We start from the raw sequence: 20,655 nt of genomic DNA on the forward strand, positions 1-20,655 counted from the left end.
CATCTGAATGTCTTGTATAACTCTCTTTGGTATTGCATAAAACAGAATCAGTTTTCCTTAACTATTTCAAGGATAATTTTTTAACAATGGTTGTGACAATTGGTTTTTTCTTAACAACCAACCAGAACCCAACATCCTTCCCAATTTCCAAAATGAGAAGAACAAAAATAAGGACTCAATAGTAGAACCTACAAATCTAATGTGCCATGTTGAAACTTAATTGCATAAGTTGAAGCTTCTGCTTGATTATTTGTGGTTGGAAATGGAGGGGCCTGGCCAAATTTCAGTATATATGTAGTTTCATAAACAGGGTGGAGTTGCAAAATCGCTTGAGCATCCAAATATGCATCGCATGATAAACACCAAACCGATAAATCACTGTTCACAAAGTCAAAAGAGGAAACTAATGGAGTTGGTGTAGAGCTTCCAGCCGATGATGTCAAACAAGCATTTGAACTTGTTTTTACATTTAGCTCACTCCCAGAACTCTGAACACCAACCAATAACTGGTGCGGGGGCGGGACAACACCATACACCTTACATGAGGAAGCCCTGCAACAGTGAAAAAATGACTAGAAGTCATTACCTAAATCAAACTACCATATGATGTGAATTTATATAAATTCTAATATACGAACTTATTCATATAGACCGCATATGAAGAAATATGCATAAATTGATGTGATAGTGAAAACTGAAAGTAATTAAAAACAAAATTTTCCACAACCATCACATGGAACTTTACAGGCTGGTTGAAATTCATATTAATAAACATCAGAATAATACTGAAATCTATACTCATTAAATGAAGTGGCACAATATTTTGTGAGGGATAGCAACGGGTAATGATACAGACTTTTTATTACAACAAAATTATAGTATTTAACACAGTCTAAATATAAGCTATCTATGAAGAAAATAATATTCACATTCCCCTCAGACTATATCTAAGAGGGTTAATCAAATTGCCTCCAAACCCATGGTGTGCCAGGAACACCTTTCTTTGGCTTTTTAGCACATCCAGTACTAGTCTCACATGACAAAACCTACAACACCCTTTTCACTAATATCAAGGACTTCCTTCCCTTGATTATCTTTTGTTGCCCCAGCTTCAAAAGCCTAGCCAATGAAAAAAGAGAGTCCATCTCAAATGCTGAGTCCCATTAATCATTATATATTACACAATATTTAAAAGTTAAAAAATCGAGTAATTTCAACACAAGTTAACTATGATGCATATCAAGACATCTGCAACAAGCATTCCAATTAAAGAAACTTAAATGTAAACTTCAAGATTCTAAAATGGAGGATATTAAAACCTTTGGTGACAATTCATTATAGCGCTCATCATTCTGCTCACACGCAATATACTCTGGCCAAAGTGCAGCACAGACAACAGTTCCAACAGCCATCATCCATAAGAATACTAACGCAGAATCTATAACTGGACGAGTTGGCGCATATAATAGCAGTTCCACTGTATTGTACAGTAAAGCCTAAGTTTCCAGTATGCTGTGAATCTAAGATTATTTACAACAGAGTAATGCCTAAGTTTTCCCATAAGATTCCACAAATTGCTTTTGCTAACAGACAGAACATAAACATCCTTTATCTTGCAAAAGTTGCGTGGCATAACCCTATGTCTCTCGAAGACACAGCTGCGCAAACTTTTCTTCTTTTCTTTTTTTTTTTCAGTTTTATTCATGCTCTTGAAACTCTTTAATCCAAGTATAAAGATTAACTAATAATCTCACAGAAACAAAATCTACCTGTAACCCACTAACACTATCCTCCACCACCAAACAATCTTTCTCTGACACTCCTAGCCTCTGAGAGGTACAAAAGCTTAAAGATCAGATCATGACAGTTGCCAAGTAAATACAGAAATAAGTAGCTTGCACACAAAAATTTAAATTTCTTTTATCTACCTTCACAGATGTTTGGTATATTGATGGATCCGGCTTTTTTTCCTTCACATCATCACCTTCAAGAGAAAAGGAACAACAATATTTGGGTATTAAAATGGTATGTCACTGCTTACTGTGGATTCAATGGGTCACTAGTTATATCTGCAATCTGTAAGATATTTTTATTCATTAAATTCTTAATTCACCTATGACATCTATAACCTTTTTCATCACCAAACACCGATTTAAGTCATAAATATCATATATCAAATTCCTATTTTGTTCTTTCTTCATCACCTATGCAAGAAATTCCTTACATCCCCATACATCAACTTCATGGATCTTGAAGATAAAGTATGAACTAGAGTGTTGGATATTCAAATCTTGATATGCTATAGAGCCTCTATATACTATAATATCAACCAAATAAATGGAAAGCTATTATTTCTTCTGGAATAGACCTTTTAAATCCCCACCCAGACTTGTCCCTGGTTACTTGTTCCATGTCCATTGCAAAATTGTGGGGAGAGTTGGGTTACAATCCTTTGCTGAATTAAAATTCAGAATCTGACCGGAATTAAAATTCATGTGCGGGAGAGAATAATAATTCATGATTACCATGACCCAAAGATGGAAAACTTTCCGTGCCAAGCTGGTTGATTTGTCAACATTTTGGGCAGTACCAGGCTGTCCATCACTCCAAAATTTCAAACCATATTGTATTGCCCTGCATATCTTGTCCCTAGCTTCAGCTTTGTTCAAATACAAAATTACAAGAGCAAGTTCTGCTCGAGTTGCATCCAGAGTACTCATCTTTTAACCTAAATTCACCTGCTAAGTCAAAACATCAGCATTCATTTCAAGAGAAAAGCAAAAAAAATAACATAATGAGGTTATAATGTAACATTAAACAAACAAAATATACATGTAGAGAAAATTACATTGACCTAAGCAACAACAGTAAAAAAATTAAATAAGAACCAAATGAAAAATCATGCTTTCTCACCAATAAATAAAATGATATTTATTGTCCAAATCAAATGAAGCTAGAATGAAGTCAACTTGTTGCTAGAATCAGATATACAATCAAAGCTATTCTTAATAAGAGTAAGCAATAGTTCCATGCTATTCAAACTGCAGCATTAGACAAAGCAGGGTACAGAAAAATGCTAGTAGCCTAGTTATTTATGGTCCAAATAACATATTCCAAATCATTGTTTACTCTCATTCCCACAACATAACTAAAACTCAAAAGAATCACTCTCCTTCCGAATCATTTTGAGAAGTAAAATATATTAAAAGTAACAAATCGAAATATAATAGAACAGAGAGTTGCATTTTAAATAAAATGTTTTATTAATCCACTTTTTACTAATGGAAAAAAGCAAACTGATATTTTATTTGAGATTGTTTATTGTATTCTAAATAAATACTCTAAATGAACCTACACCATCATGCCACATTTCAATGTACTGGTGCAACACACACCACATTGATCCATTTTCTAGATCAAACTCAGCTACTCAGGAAAACTTGAAGTAAATAGAAGTTTGCCAAAGTACAAATATACCATCAGACATGAGCATGATGTTCAAGCTATCTGCAATTTTACTCTCTCCAACAGTGCCCCCAAAGATTGACAACAAATCAACAAAATTGACTATTACCCAACTCATAAATTCCTTAAATCCCAACTATTTCAGCTTGGATACAGAAATCCCCCATTGCCATTTGGCTCTGCTAAAGGCATACTCTGTTAAATCAAATGAAATCATGTGTTTTCTCCCCATGTTAACCTATGCTGTTCTTGGGCTTCCTCTACTCTCATCCCTTCTTCAATCTAAATCTAACCACTTTTTTTTATTGGTGCATCAGACGGTCTTCAATGCAAATGACCACATCATGTTAGATACTTTCCCGCATCATTACCTTGAATTGATCCCACCTCATAACTCCTTCAGAATCTGATTGTTTCTTATTCCACCTTTTCTAGTATTACCACTCCTTCAGATTAAAATGCACGAATATAAATGAGCTCTATTAACTAATGAAATAGAGAACTTACTCCCAAGGATCATCCCCCACTAGCAGAACGTCATTCTCATGATCCAAGTACACGAGTTTCCAGCCTATCCTCTGTCAGTCCTCCAGCTGTCCCTCTATACCAAACCTACGAGCCAAATCTTGTTTAAGCTCATTGATGGCTGAGCTTCTCTATCTTGACTCGTGTCTTTGAACATCATTGATGGCTGATTAAAAGACAATGGGTTGTTATTCTGCTGTAAGTGGTCATTCTGTGACAAGCAAACCGAAGTTGGTGAAGATGATGTCCAAGGATAAAGTTTCTATATATTTTTTTCTCAACTTTTCTCTCACATGTTTTAAAAAACCAAGATTTCAACAAACAAACATGAAGAACCTTTTGACACAGAGGTCGGATAGAGCTTTCAGGTTAAACATTGTATACTATAATTTGTAACTAGAAGGACACAAGTTATTTAGCCTAACTTAACTCAAGAGATTGACTCCCCAAGTAAATCAACAAGCATGCTGACCAAGAGGAAGGAGATTTATTAGACTCAGTTTTTGGGATATAAAATCATCTACCCATATATTTTTTGTAGACACTGATAAATTAATCTAAAAGCACCTAACATAAGAGGGGACACAACCCAAATATATAGGAAGTATGCCATGGGTGCCCAAATTCAAAATGGAAAATAAAAAACCAGCACCCTCCCATTAATAAGAAGCCAACCAGTCAATGCAATCTAACATAGGATCAAGCATCAAGGCACTCTCTTCAGCAAAGGAGAAGGCACATATGAAACAGGTTTTTAGCACTTGGGCTATTCCACATCTTCAAACTATCTATGATTTTTATCCACCCAAATAATCAAAAACAAACATAGTGGCACAGGTTTCCATGCTTTCCTCTGCCTTTTGCCCACAAAACTCCCATTTCCACCCAATAAGGTCCCTCTCATTGAAGAAGGATTGACCTAAGCAGTACCAAAAAGAGATAATAAAATCTTATATGCTCTTAGGTGGCTCTAATCATGACCTTGTCATTAAATTAACATTGGTCCAAAATAGTAGCATCACCCTAATTTATTTGGTCCAGCTTGAAAACCATTAAACCATCACTTAACTTTTAAACTAGCTACAGGTTTTAAAATAGCTTTTAAAATTCTTTAACACAAAAATAAAATGAGACATGATTACACTGATGCTCTGAGATAGTGCAAGTGCTTTTACCTCAAACCAACTCCATTTTGACCGAGTATTGTAAAGAACACTCTTTGTCACACAACATTCGTCTTCCATTCTGCACCTCAGTTTTGTCTCTCATGATCCACCTACAAAATTAATGGACTTATAATGAACACCAAATTAAGAAGAGAAAGGCAAAATCAAACTTTACTGGCAGCTACTGATCAAAGTCTGAAACAGTGAAAAATCACAAAGAACCATTTGCAGCAGACAAATGGGAAAATATTATACACACGCTCCTACATGAACCCAAGTTGCACGTTTTGATATAGGAAGCTTGCTTACCCAATGCAGGCTCCTTTTTCCAGGGTGCTAGAAGGGTCTGCCTAGTAGCAGACCTAAGCCTCTGCATTTTGCAGGAAATGGCTGCATGTAAGCACGGTTCCACATTTCATTAGAAACAGCACAAATCAGCAGCACTCCAAGAACTGGCTTCGGCGACTAGCTTTTAAAGTAGCTGAAAATTTTCCAAAAAAATGCATGCATCAAATGGGAGGTTGCAATATAGTTATCAAACTATGATCACACCAAGTCTGATGTGGTTGGGTTTGAGTTCAGCTTTCTAAAAGTACCATCATGCAATAACATTCATAAAAATTAGGTTCAGGTGATAGTCACTCTTACACTATTTTGTGATTCAAGGTGAGCATAAGCTTTCCAGAACCTAGTCTCAAGCCAGCCCATGCATGGACAGACCAGCAGATCTGATTCCTAAGAGTTCAGAAGGCCCTCAAATTCAAAAATCCAAGACTCACCTGGTGAGATCATCTCAACTCTCCTATCCCTTTTTTAGCCAGTCTCCAAATACATTATCTATGTTCATCGAAATGGGTCAAATATTGGTCAGTTGTAATAGTTGCCATGCATTTTAGAGCCCATGTCCCTGAGATATGCACTTTATCTTACATTGAGAACAAGGACATTCATGCCATCCTTGCTGCTCACATGTACAATTACAGATAGAGTTTTTTTACTACCTTGTGTTTGGGTGAAATTGGATAGGGTACAAACATCTCAACCAAATAAAGCTGGTTTGAGTCAAAGTAATTTAAATTACCTTCTTTCAAGTTTAAGCATACTCCTAAAACTAGAAGCAGATGGGGGATGAGCATGCATTTCAGTAACATGACAAATGCTAAGCATACTCAAATGCAACCCCACCCCCCAAACACATGACAAATGCATTTCACATACATATCTTTTTTTATATTTAATTATCATATAAATAATATAAATAAAACTTGTTAAAAAAATTATAATATTGATTTTTATTTTTTTATTAATCAATTAAATACAATTTAAAATAAAATAATTAGAATTATATTTTTTTAATGATGAACCTTAACAAATTTAAATTAAATATATATTATCAAAGAGTATCATAGTCCAATGGTAGCAAGGATTGAACCCAAGCCACGGTTTTGATTTAATAAAAATTAAGATGGATAATTAATAATTAATAATTATTTATATGGAGCAAATTGTTCTCATGATTTGTTTCCCTTTTTTTATCATACTAAATCTAAAACTCAAAAGGGCCACCCACTTCTCTCACTCGGGCATCAAGGAGCCCTTTTCTCTCCAGACGAGAGAATCCCTAAAAAGGCCCTATTTTCCTCTGCCACTCTCAATCCTCGCAGGTACTAATCTAATCACGTTATTAATTTTTTTTTTTGCAACCCCCGTTTGATTCCCAAGAAAATCCATCCCGTTTGATTCCCAAGAAAATCCATCCCCCATTTGATTTCTGGGAAAATTCATCATCGTTTGATTTCCGAGAAAATCCATGCAAAACCCCCGAGGAAAACAAAAAAAATTACTTTTTTTTTTCCTCCCTGTGTTTTCTGGATCTGTTCTAGGGGTCTCTTTGTTTTTGTGCCATTGGATTTAAATTTCACAAACCCTAAATCCACGATTTTTGAGCCAGGCTGAAAAATACAAACTTTGCCTGCAAATCGTAATCAGATTACCAAATAGCATTTTATGTTTTTTTTTATTTTTATTTTATTTTAAAAAGGACAGATTTTGCATCCTGCGAGGGCTGGGCTGGTAGGGAATATCGGGAAATTTCCCCAAAAAAGGGTAAAAAATACCGATAAATACCGAAATATTTCTTGATATTTCAAACACTGGTGGTTCTCAATTTTTTTTCCTCAACGATTCCCCACAAACAGCCGTCTTGTAAACATAAAAATTTAAGATAACAAAAAAAAATCCCAAATATTTTAAATCACAGGATCGTGAACAATGCAAAACAACCTTCGGCCCCAATATTTTCTCAACAGCCAAACGAATCCTTAAATGGAAAACTCACCTGCGATTAATCCAAAGGAAGAGGAAGCTCCACTTCGGTTTCCAGAAACCTTAAAAATATTCGACCTTTGATGAAAATGCAGATCGGGTTAGGGCAAAATGAGAGGAAGTGACAGAGGGTTTCACCAAATTTCAAAGTTTATGGGGTCGGGTCTTTTGCAAATATGATAACTTTAAGTTTTAGATTCAGAGGGTTTTTCTCTTTTGAATTTTCAGATGTGGAACGCTTAGCTGGCAAGGTGAAGGGTATTTTTGGCATTGAAATACACATAAGCTGAAAGTGCATGATTCTCCAAATATTTTCTAATTACATTATCAATTTTAAAATATGTAAAATTAAGTTTTCAAAACTATATATTTTTCAAGTCAATAAGCCAAAACCTAACTTTCCCTTTATTTTTTCTCCTTCCCTTAAGTACCACCAATACCACCTTAACCCGGCTTTGTCCCTATACTCTTCACTTTCCCGCCAAACGAGTGCCAGAATCTCAATCGCTTCTCTGCAACCATTCTCCTGCCCACCTTCACCCATCAATGGACGCCAACATGTATATTCCCCTCCCAGAAGAGCTCGAATGGCTGGAAGCCAATTCTCACCTCCACCAAGACCTCGAAGACTACGAAGACCAAGAACCCCCAGAACCCTACCCTGAAGAAGAAGAAGAACAGCTCCCTGAACCTCCTTCACCACTCTCACAACCTCAAGTCAATGGCCAGAAACGCCCCCTATCCGACGGACCAGATGCCCCCGATTCTGGAAAGCGTAGCAAAGCTGATCTGTCTGAGACCGGAGCTGAGGAAGATTGGCTGCGGTACTCGCTGCCGCAGGACAGTGACGGTGATTTAGAGCCTATGGTTGTTGATGAGGAGAGAATCGTTTCGCGATACGCGTCAGAGATTGACGGTGATTGTATTCCGGTGACTGGACCAGGTGGCGACAGGGTTTACTTGAAGATTAGCGCGACTGGGAGCGACGGGAGGTTGAAGAAACTTGATTTAGAGGGACGCACCAAGGGTGAGTCTAGTTTTGTGGTAGCTGTTTGGTTACCGAGAGAATGGAGGAAAAGAACAGTAAATGCAATCTATGAATTCTAGGGCGTATTTATCAACTGACCACAACACAATTTTGGTTTTTGAAAACCGTTTTCTGGTAACAGAACCAAACATGTCTTTAAATTTTGCTATGTCTGGATCCTGAAAAACAACATAATCACCAGAGCTCCACTTAGTTCAATGCGGCAATTGTTTAGTTGAAAGTGGTGTTTTGAGTTTTTACCTTTTTATTTTCCTTTTCTTTTTCCTTTTCTTTTTCCTCATCTTCTTGGCAACCAAATGAAGTTCAATTGTGGAATCACTGCCATAATTGCTTGGATGTTGATGATATAGAGAGGGAACTGCATTTGCCCTATCATATTAATTTGTTGAAAAATTTCATCATTGTTCTTCTTTTTATTATTTCTGTGAAATATTAGCTTGAACTCTGATTTTTGATTAGATTTTTATCGAGGAACCTCCAGCTTAGTCACTAGCAAACCAAATAATGATATTTCTTATTTTGTTTGGAAGTTTAGGTTATAGCTTGACCTGAAGTGTATCAAAATAGTTTCATCACATTTGTCCAGACAACCAAGTTCCAGCTTCAAGTGTTAACAAACTGGAATTTTGGCTTCAAGGGTTGACAAACTGGAATTTTGAGAAGGTCACATGATTTTAAAGGGAGGATATTACCTCAAGTAGGGGCAAGTGGCAAAATAGGATTTACCTAACACCCCTAATTGTTAGGACTAAGGTTTCACTGAATTGAGTTTAGTATGATTTTGATATTTTTATTATGTTGTGAGAGACTTATTTCTGAAAATTATGTCGGATCTGCAGTCAGTCATGAAGTGATCCTTGTGTATTAAGCTATGCCCCACATGACTCTTGCAAATTAGGTTTATGGTGTTATGAATGTTTCTTGAGATTTGCCTTGACACATGTCTTGAATTCACTAACTAGCATTCGAACGTTATGGTTGTAAGTGTTGTTCCTTTGAATGCAAGACAATTTAGGGACATGATAGAATGAATACTCTTTTTGGATTTCTTTTATGTTTATTCTTTTGGAAAGAAGGTACCAAGTTATCAGATGTTCTAAATGAAAGAAATTTGCAACAATTTGGCATGGTCTTTTTGATAGGTAAGGATCAATTGTATTAAAAGTGCTTATCAAAAGGGCACACAAAAGTATACATGGTGTATTCAAGCGCTAAAGGTGAAACATGGTAGAGGGAAACACAAAAAACAACACCCTTGCCTTACTTAGACTCTTAGAGTTCAACTATCGATAGCGTTGATCATTGACAAAGAGCTGTCTCTTGTGCGTACCCTAACCTATTCTAAAAAATTGTACATAAATAGTTGTTTAATTGCTCGATCTGCATTTTTAGTGTTCTCGAAAGCTCTCTTATTTCTCTACTCCAAAAATCAAAATAAAGGAGCTGCTCTCCACACTGTTTTCCTACAAAGGGTATGTGCTAGCTTAGAAGGACATCTCGAACTAAGGAGATCACCACTTACTGAACAACTAATAGAGCATAAATTAATTGCCAAAGCATGACTGCTTTGGAACAATGAAGGAGGATATGGTCCATCGTTTCTTCCTTTACTTTACACAAATAACACTTACCCGACAACTGTGAACCCCTCCTTTTAAGTTGATTTGAAGTTAGAATGTTCCCCATAAAGCTTCCAAACAAAAAAGTCAACTATCATTGGAACCCATAGTCCATATAATGCCAGATGGAAATGCCTCCATTCTATGATTTCTTAAGGAATAAAGCGATTTAACTATAAATTTGCCACTCTTTGATATCCAACTAAATTATGATATCCTCTACATCCCTTCTAATTATTTGCCCTTGCAATCTCTTAAAAAACCTACACCTCTCCTCACTCTTAGTCGATGTTTTGTCTTGTAAACAAGGGATTCCAACAACCTCTCTACCTACTCTACTCCCACAAATTAGTCAATTGTACATCTTTAGCAGGGACCATAGAGAACAACTTAGGAAAAGCCTCTTCTAGGGAATCATTGTTGTACCATCTATCCTTCCAAAATTTTACCCTCCTACCGTTTCCCACCCTATACCCAATCTTATTATGAAACTCCTCTCACTTGCTCTTAATAGCCTTCCACAACTCCACCCCATATCCTTTCCTTCGATGCTCTCGAGCACCATCCGTCCTCTTCCTCCCCACTCTTCCCTATAATGACTTGCTTCCAAAGGGATTATTCTTAGTTGCAATCTCTAACACCATTTTCCAAGGAAGGCCTTGTTTAGAATAGACAAATTTTTGATGCCTAAGCCTTCACCTTTTTTCTCCATATGGACTATCAACTAATTCATCAAATAAGGCCTTCTTTGAAGCTCTCCTCCTGCTTAAAGTTCACTTTAATTGTAACCAAATAAGTCCTTCTATGGGAATTTGACATTTTGTGGAAGAACTTCAGAATTTTTTTTTCTCTTTCTTTTAGCCATAATTCTCGTGGTTTCTACCTCTAGGAGATCTATTGTATTACTACCTACATTCTGAACTCCTCCATTATCCCCTCTTAACCTCACTTTCCTCCATTGAAAGGGCGGTCTCCTTTGTTTTTGCATCCCCGAAACCAATCTTGTTGAGAGTTGCAACTTTATTAGTAGACAAATTCCCTACCACCTCTCTATTCTAGACTTGTGGATCCTGCTTCAAAGCCTTTAGTTTGCTAGCTAAAATGTGGCTATAAGAGCCATTAACATTGTAGCCTTCCCACCAATTTCTAACTAGGTCTTTAAAACCTTCTACATTTAGCTTCATATTTTCAAACCCAAAAGGCATTTTGCCCTTCCTCATCTCTCTTTCATCAATAAAATAGGAGCAGGATCAAAAACAAGTTTAGGCAACACACTTTGGGTCAAACAATTGAAGTGACTTTCCCACTCTTTTGAATCAAGGTAGCTAACCAGTCTAGAAAAGGATTGAATATTTAGATCACCACACTAAGTAAAGGGACCCGCCGCAAGGGGACGATCCCTCAATTGAAGCTCATCTATGATCTTCAAATTTCTTCTTTCCCCTAGGAATTTGACAAACATTAAGATCCCTTCCAATGCAACAAGGGTTGCTCCACAATGCTCTAATATCTCCCAATTTTGACCATAGATCCTCTCTCTCTCTCTCTCTCCATTATGAATTGACCTATACACTCCTAAAAGCATCTAAATAAAATTATCCTTGCAGTTCTTAAACCAACATGAAAGAGAAGGCACCCCATTTCTACCTCCAGAAGCTTCATGACCTTATTGTCCCAAAAAAACTAAAATACCCCCTACTTGCCCTTTGGCCTCCACATTACCCCAATTTATATTCTATGTACTCCTAAATTCCTCACCAATTAACTCGACATTTATTACACCTTGGTCTCTTCTAGATGAACTAGGTTTACCCTCTACAATGTGATCAAAGCCTTTGCTACTTTCCGCTTTTCTATATCATTAATATGACTTTCAAATCTTTCACAAAAGGATTCAAATATTTTCTTTTTGATAGGTAAATAGGCAAAATATATTAAAAACGCTTGCAAAAAGGTGCAACAAAGCACACACGGAGTATACAAATATGACCCATAGGCAAGCAATAAAAAAAGAGAGAAAGATTAAAACCCACCGTCCCACCAACACCTAGCTCCAACAAGGGCTGGAAACCCCTTAGCGAAAAACCAAAAAAGAGAAAAACATAAAAAACCTTACCTAGAATGAACAAAGAACCCCTAGTTGAACCACTAGTGGTCAACAGAGACCCCTGCCACTAACTCTGCACCCCTCTCTCCTTTCCTTTTACTGTGGTTGAAACACTATTATAATTGACTGAGCACTCGAGGCTTTGGATTTCCTTCTCAAGATGCAAAGAGGACAAAAGGATTCAAATCTTCTTCACTAAACTTTGCATATCTCTAAATAGCTTCTATTCCTCCTCCCTTTTCTTGAAGCTGAATTATGGTTAATGGAGCACTCCACTTTGCGAAGTCTCCTCTTAAATCTGGATCCAAGTGCCAAATTCTTTTTTATTACTCGACTTAAATCTTTGCTCCTCTTTCTATTCTCTAACCCTTTTAAGAAGCCATTATTTTCTTCCTTAAGATCCTCAATTGACATTCCCTCAAATATGTTGAAAGTTGCTAATTTTTGACGGTATCCGTGGAGCAGTTGAAGATTTGGCTCGCTCTACATGGAGGGGAATCACATAATGAGGAAGGCTCCTCAATGAATCCTTCTTCTTGATCACTACAACCACCTCTCATAGTGCTTGCTAACATCTCCACCATCATTCCATTTTTCAGAATAAAGCAGAAAGTTCCAACCATTAAATTTTCAGCCTTTGGAAAAGACCCATTAAGAGGGTTATCCCAGTGAACCATACTCCCTATTGTCTTTTCCATTGGAAGATTGCCATTTGAGATTGAAAAAGGAGAGAATGCCCCGTGCCCTAATAGAGTATGGAGTAAGGAAGCTTACTTGGGAAGTAGGAGGCCTCCTTCACTAGGATTACATCCATAGGAGTCAACAACACAACCTTAACTAGAAATCTCTTCTCAACCGTGGGTTTTAGATCATCCTTGACACTCACAATCATGTCAGAGAGTAATGAACCTTCGAAACCCTCACGATTGCTAGAGTTCATGGTTTTAGCCTGATGAGAGATTGCATAAGGCTCTCGTAATGCTAAAGGGCCAATCATCTCCATTAGGCCTAGACCTTCCCCTTTAAAAGAAACACAACACGCATCCATAGTGCCTAAGCCTCCATCCATGCCTATACCTAATGCAACCCCCTTCATTTCATGGGGTGACATGCAAACATCCCTATGTTTGTTTGCATATGGTCCACCAACCCTAGTCTCGCTGCGATGTGTAAGGCACCGTCCAAGTCCTCTCCAACCTCCAGCCCCTACCTAAGCTTGAGCGGCTTCACCACCAACATCCATGGTAGAATCTCCCACCACAGTTGAATGGCGAAGTAAAGCTTTCCTACCATAACTTGCAAACTTCTTGGGACCTTCCTTCCATCTGTTTTTACTACTACCTCTCCCACTATAAATTTCAGTGCACTGCAGTGTCTTCATCTACAACTATGAAGCCTCCACAAGCTTCACCGAATTGCTTAAAAAAGCCTCTGTGCCACAAAAACAAAGGAAGACCCATAATCATCACCTAAGATTCAGCCACCTTATCTCCTTCCCTAAGTTAGCCAACCTTTAGAACCCTTTTTTTTTTTACAATAGCCTCTTCCTCTTGAACATTGTCACTCTTTTCTAAGGACCTTTTGACTTCATAACTAAATCCAAACTCAAATAAAATAGGAAAGCCACCTATGAAGGCAAGATGGATATCCACTCTCATTCTCCAATTATACTTAACCCAAGACTTTCAAGATGGAAGAAATAGTGTCTCACTTGAGACCTTACCCCATTTTCCCACTAAACATTGATTTATGGCCTGCATTTTGTTGAAAAAATCCAAACCTCCAAATTGAAACCACACAACCTTGCCCACACCCCTCCAACCATCCTTTACTGCATTACTAAAAGGTGTTCCTTCTTTGATGCTCTTGGCTATACAACCTGGAGCAAGGGAATTGTTGGCTTTGAGTACCTCAAAAAATCCAAGGGGAAGCTCTACATCAAGGGCTCTTAACTTTCTGGCTAGCACCACCCGCCCCCTTAATACTCTCCTTCCTTTTGGGAACACAAGGGAAAATCTCTTTGCCTCCACTGAGCAAACATAACACATGAGGAGAATGTGCCAGCTACATTGCTCCTGAGCTCCAAGTTGAAACTTCTTCCTCCTATCTGTCTAGGCCTTTCTGAAGCTATTCAGATTTATATCTTGACAACATACTTCCACCCCTTGCAGCAACAAAGACAAATGCTTAGCTCCAAACTTAATCCACTCTGAGAATCCTTTGATCCTCTTTGTGATCTTGCCAGCACCCTACCTCCAACTTGATCGATCAAAATGTCAAAAGACTTTGACTAGATCTTGATGTGTTACAGTTCTGTTTTCTTTTATCTGTTACATGGAGTGATTTCTGTGGTACTCTACCTGCCATGAATGGGAGTCAAGGGCATTTTTTTCACAGATTGAGTCCTTGTGACATTGCTCACTTTGTATAATTCCAAGATTCTGTAGGCATCCTTATTCATTTGTATATGATATTATTTTTGCACAAAATTAATATTTGAATTAGTTGATTCCAGGCCTTTGATCTTTTCCCAATCTATCCACTTTACAGGTCTTATTTTGGAACCCATTAGTGTTCTAATGCAAAGAGTGGAACAAGATGCTTTCACAAAGGTATATCGTTTTTTTTCTTGGTTTTTTTTTTTTTTTGGGCAATGGTATTATTTAGTGTTCTATTTGTGAAAACAACTTGTAATAATTCATGTTTGATGTCAATGCTCTTTTTTCTTTTCTTTCATTGAACAGATATTTAACTTGATGAATTAAAGAAAATCACTTGGTTTTGTGTATAAAAAATTCATTAATATGCTGTAAGTAGCATTGAAGCTTTCCTAACTGGTCACCTTTATTGCAGAATATCAATTTATTCTTGTTTTTTTGTTCTGATCAGATTCATGAACTGCTTTTGTTCATATCACTGTTTCACAAAATCAGGTTACCAATATAGAAGCTTCCATTTTGTCTATATGGGTAACACATCATCTTATGATTTGAATCCTATGAGGGTCCTAAGAAAATTTAGTGGATGGCAGCTACTTGATAAAACCAGAATGATCCATTGGGGCCTTGAAGCTCTTCTGGTAATTGAGAACCTTGGAAGTGGTTAATTTTGATATTGTATAGCATGGACATAGACATGAGACATGAGACATGAGTACATCACCCTTGGAAGAGGTTAAGTTTGAATAGGATTTGGACATGAGACACAAGTCCAATATGACATCAATTTATGACTGATAAATTTTGAAGGACTTATACATGAAAAATATATTATTGTGATTCTTATTTAACTATTAGAAAAAAGATACTATTTCTATATTTTATATAATAATACAAATATTAGTAAATTTATTTAAATTTCCAAACTCACAATTGCATTACCAGGAAGAAAAAGTTTGGGGAATTTGGTAGTGTATTACTCCTCTTCAGTAGTCTCTCTTCCAAACTATATTATTTTTCTTTATTTAGGAAATACCTTATACTTTTCCATTGAATGTTTGATTTATTTAGGCCATGAAAAAATTATTCAAAATTTTGGACACATCTGAGAAATGTCTGAAACATGTTTGAGAGTATTGTGCTCAAGCTAGCCGCAACTTCTTTTGAAGTGTCTGCTGCATAGCTGGGACTCTCTGATGACTTTTATTATTAGAAGATCTTATGAAGTTTTATGCAAAAGGCCATATGAACCACCAAATTTTCACTAAAGAAATCCAAAAATTAACCCTTGTCTCAATTCATATATAAAGTTAGAAATTATCTTAAATTTTATCATGCTATGTGATGTACAATATTAATTTTTAGGGGTAGGAACATTGAAGTTGTTTCCCTTTTAGAAAATATTTTCTACACATTATAATGTTTCTTATGAATATTGTTGTCATGCTTAGGCTTTGCAAGCAAGTTCTGAATTGCAGAATGATGCAATCCTCCCTGAAACACAAGTGGTCAATGAACAGCTTTGGGTGGATAAATATTCTCCAAGTTCATTTACAGAGCTTCTCAGTGATGAACAGACAAATCGTGAGGTGAACATATTGTTCATAGTATTAGTTTGAAGTTCCTACAAAGCCAAAACCTTAGAAGGCTTATTTACATTTGGAGTTTCTGTTTGTTTGATTTTTTTTCATGATTAATTAACCTTGTATTGTTGTTCTGCAGGTCCTCTTGTGGTTGAAACAGTGGGATTCCTGTGTTTTTGGATCTGAAATTAGGAGCACGACGGAGGAGGTCTTGTCTGCTTTGAGACGACATTCTTCCATTGCTCAACATCAAAGGCCCTCTGGTATGAGCCTTCATAGGAAGAATAAAGGACAGCGATTGAGTGATGGAAACTCCAGATACTCTAATAATTTGGATCAAGAAAATGGGAATTTGAAAGGCCTTCAGGAGTTGTGGAATAAAAAGTCAAGGGGTACTGGTCCTCCAGAACAAAAGGTTTGTTGTTGTACTTATTTCATAAAACAATTATTTATTTATTTATTTCTTTTTTTGTAGTTGATAGATGTTTAGTTTGCTTTTCACTTCAAATAATTTGCATGCAGATACACTTTTGTTTGAAATTTGCTAATCTTTTAATTTTAAAATGTCTAACTAATGCACTCCATATATTGGTAAGAAGCAACAAAAAATTAATTCTGGAATAGTAAGGACTTGGAAAAGAAAGGATGTGTTCTTTCATGACATTAAATTGAAAGATAAGTAATTATAGTATAGTAGCTCTATACACATGCTAAATGACCTTAAAGGACTTTTGAAGTAGATGCCCCTCTCATGGCTAGGAAATTTGTGTATTAATTATGATACCTCCTTTTTGCTTTATATTCCGCTAGAAATTCTCTAGAATAATGTGGTGTCTCCTTTATTAAATGGGCATATCTCCAAATGAGACATTTTTCTTTGTTGTCCTTGGATCATGATAGTGGAGCTACCTTCAATCCAAAAAACGTTGTAAGCCTAAACCTTTCCCCCCTTTATGGCCTCTACAAGAGATCAAATCTTTACCTCAATAGCCAAGTCTCTACTAGCTGGTTTTGAGAGGGCTAAGATATTGTCATTTGAAATGGTTTTTAAACATATGGCCAATCCCCGTTTGACCAAGATGCCCTAGCAAACTGTTGGCAAGATTTAGCTTAAAAGATGCTAGGGAAGGAAACCTCCATATATCAATGAATGCAGCATTTGTATTTGTAAAATTACAAACAACAAGTGAATCCAACGATATACTCCTCATTGTGAACGCCTTCAAACTCCTTTGTTAGAACCATGGTTTGAAATGTCGCGATTTTTCACCAAAATATCGGCGAAATTTCGCTTATCGGGTGAGGCCGACACTATATTCAATATCGAAAGTCGTTTGATCGATTTTTCTAGAATTTCGTCAAAATATCGGCATTTATTGGCTTTTTGCTGATTTTTCGGGAAGTCAAACTTTGGTCAACATGGAGTTGGTGGGCTTAGCGTGTCAAACCAGTCAAATTTCAAATATTTTTGCCCTGTTGCTGCTACTGTCAAGATTCAAGCCTAGGCCAAAAGGCTTAGGTTCAAGCCTAGTTACCGCTAGGCGGTTGGGCCAACTTCTTCTTTGTTAATATATGTAGATAATAAATATGTTAAAGTTTATTATTAAAAAATAAATAAATAAATTCTTATTGTTCTATTTAAAATTTTTATTTAATTAATTAATAAATATATAAAAACCACCATTATAAATTTCTTAACAAGTATTTTAATATCATTTATATGATCATTAAATTTTAAAAAATATAAATATTAAAAAATCATATATGCATCATCATTTATTTTACATTATTGAATGCATTTGAATTAAATAAATTATAGTTTTAATATTAGATGTATCATCATTTATCTCATTAATCCTATTTTAAAAAATTACTATCACTTCACTTTTAAATTTTTTTTATATTTATCCTTTTAATTTTATTTAATTTTGAATGTTTTTATTTTAAAATATTAAAAATATAAATTTATTCTAAAAATACGAAAATATAAAAAAATAATAATTAAATTCTAATATTTTATAAATTAAAAATAATTTGATTAAATAAATAATAAATTATTAATACCAACATATCCTTGCTTTCTGATATTTTTTTGTTTAGCTACACCTATGTCAATTATACTTAGAAAATAACTTTAACATGTGTATTTTTATTTATTTGATCATTTTTGGAGTTTCTCCAAATATTTTCATGAATTTTGAATAATTTTCGCCTTACTTATATTTTTGTCAAAATATCCACTGATATTTCTGATATATCCGTAAAATCCAAGTACCGATATATCCATATTTATCGATATTTCAAAGCATGGTTAGAACCTAGGGAGTTTAATAAAACACACCTATCACATTAATGATCTTGGGAAGTTATACTATTAAGGAAAGTTCTTTCAATTATTCTTGTCTATTTTATCCACATAATAGTCAATATAGCATTGAACCATAGGACACACTTCTTTCTACTATAGCCAAACCTTGAAATGGGATCTTTAACATCCTTTGAATCTCACTAGGAGCCACACAATATATGGTGATTTATTAAAGAAGTCTTTGCCAAAGAGTAAGGTGCTAGGGCATTGAATAAACACAAGGCTAATCATTTGTCTACTAGGTTTTCACATGACACAAACCTATGGATGAAGTTTCAAGTGGCTAGTATTGAACCTCTCAATAGGATAGTCAATAGTTGCATGAACCTCTTAATAGATAGTCTATAGTTGTATATAACAATTTAAATTATGAAGTTAGAATTAAAATTTCCATGAGTTTTGGGACAGATTTTTAGGAGTTTTTCCATTTTTTTCCTCATCGTATAGCTGCCTATAGATATACAATTTTTCCTCAAATCAATATATACAATTATTCTCACATATGCCTACAATATTCAATTTATAACAAGGAATTCTATGTGTTGGTACAAGCACTTCTTTATTGGCAATTTTATCTTATTTATAAAGATTTTGTTTTATATTCAGATCATGAAGCACCAAACTCTTCAAAGAATTTAAATCATTGACATGAAAAATGAATTTCTTGTTTACATGAATATTCTTTTGTTCTTAAGCACAAGGTTGAATTGACAATCAGATGCACGAAAGCGAGTGGTTTATTTCCTTACTTCTATGGTTTTCCAAGTGATTGGATTTGATCAAATCATAAAAGATCACCTTTTTTGCAAGTTTATTTATTTATTTTTATTTGTTTGGTTCTTATTTTATTTTTAATTGGGAACAAAACCATAATTCACAAAAAATATGATATTACAAAAGAAGGATCAGAAATCCTTCCCTAAATTACAAAAACAAATAAGAAACAGAGGAAAAGAATTACACTCCAATAGACATCAAAACAACTCAACATTGCTATTTTAACGCTTTTAATTTATATATCAAAATTCAATCAAATTGAATAATGTGGAAGTGAATGCCCTTAAAAACTGTAATAGTGGAGACCTAAAAAGATGAATAGAAATAGACTAAAATCCATATCATCTCTAAAGTTCTTCACCTATCCTCAAGAATTCTTGTATTTCTTTCTCGCCATACTATCAAAATCAATGTAAGACAAGCGATTTGTCATAAAACTTTGCTTCTAGTAGTATTTCCTAAACCACTAAAGGGAATGGTCAACATGTCACTAATACTTCTAAGAGGAACCCAATTCAATTTGGCTGGTTTGAATAGATTGTGCCATAACTCTAAAATAAAAAAGGATCTTTGTCTCATTACCTATCAAAAAAGGGTGATTGTAGAATTCCTAGCAAACTTGAGCAATGGACTTCCAAGGGCGATGATGTGACCACATAACTACAATTTTTGCATCCTAACCATTTGGATTTGTTCCTTAGATTCTCAAGATAACTATGTGCCTAAGAGCTTTGCTCTCCCTAGGATACCTTCAAAGGCACTTTCCTAAGAGGGTCTTATTCCTTAAAGATATTCTTTTGAACCCCAACCCTCCTACTTCCTTAGTCTTGAACACTTGGATTCATCTAATAAGATGATCTCTCTTTCTGTCCCTATACCCTGACTAAAGGAAATCCATTTGCATTTCTGTAATGCCATTGAAGATGACATCTTATATAACAAAAGGAAATTGTTAGTGTTAGATAGTGTACAGTTATTTCAGTTATTTACTTTTCCTTTTATTTCCTTATTGTATTGTGGGTCCCACTAACATGTATATATATACCCAAGTCTAATGTGTATTATTAACAGTTTTTCAATAACAAAAATTAAAGATTCTCCCTTTTCTCTCTTTTCACATGGTATCAGAGCCTAGGGAGAAAAAAAAAAACCTAATTATTTCCGGTTTATCCGTGAATCAATTTTGGGAAACCTTTCAGTGACCGTGTTTCATTACGGTCACCTTTCCCATCTC

General features: G+C 35.5%; 1 protein-coding gene and 1 long non-coding RNA gene across 19 annotated transcripts in view; one reads left to right on the forward strand and one right to left on the reverse strand.

Annotated features, from left to right (window-relative positions):
• Nucleotides 1-8: 8 nt before the first annotated feature.
• LOC100852918 (uncharacterized) lies at nucleotides 9-7,713 on the reverse strand. Of its 17 annotated transcripts, none has more exons than XR_009465867.1 (8): nucleotides 7,495-7,713; nucleotides 5,466-5,637; nucleotides 5,166-5,266; nucleotides 3,973-4,201; nucleotides 2,526-2,738; nucleotides 1,929-1,984; nucleotides 1,770-1,829; nucleotides 9-552 (listed from the first exon to the last, which is right to left on the reverse strand). It is a non-coding gene; the product is annotated as an uncharacterized LOC100852918 (long non-coding RNA). The 17 variants fall into 17 exon arrangements; XR_009465868.1 differs by having other exon boundaries at nucleotides 9-506; nucleotides 542-1,829; XR_009465877.1 differs by having other exon boundaries at nucleotides 3,973-4,156; nucleotides 7,495-7,680.
• Nucleotides 7,714-8,007: 294 nt separating this feature from the next.
• Nucleotides 8,008-20,655, forward strand: part of LOC100244400 (uncharacterized) — a 44,309-nt gene continuing 31,661 nt past the window's right edge. For both annotated transcript variants that reach the window (XM_002265343.5, XM_019218085.2), the window contains exons 1-4: nucleotides 8,008-8,508; nucleotides 14,806-14,867; nucleotides 16,145-16,282; nucleotides 16,416-16,691. In XM_002265343.5, coding sequence (XP_002265379.2) covers nucleotides 8,028-8,508; nucleotides 14,806-14,867; nucleotides 16,145-16,282; nucleotides 16,416-16,691 — 957 coding nt within the window. In that variant the 5' untranslated portion in view covers nucleotides 8,008-8,027. The remainder of the gene's footprint in view (nucleotides 8,509-14,805; nucleotides 14,868-16,144; nucleotides 16,283-16,415; nucleotides 16,692-20,655) is intronic.

Source organism: Vitis vinifera, chromosome 6 (genome assembly GCF_030704535.1).
Source record: "Vitis vinifera cultivar Pinot Noir 40024 chromosome 6, ASM3070453v1".
Classification (NCBI taxonomy): domain Eukaryota; kingdom Viridiplantae; phylum Streptophyta; class Magnoliopsida; order Vitales; family Vitaceae; genus Vitis; species Vitis vinifera.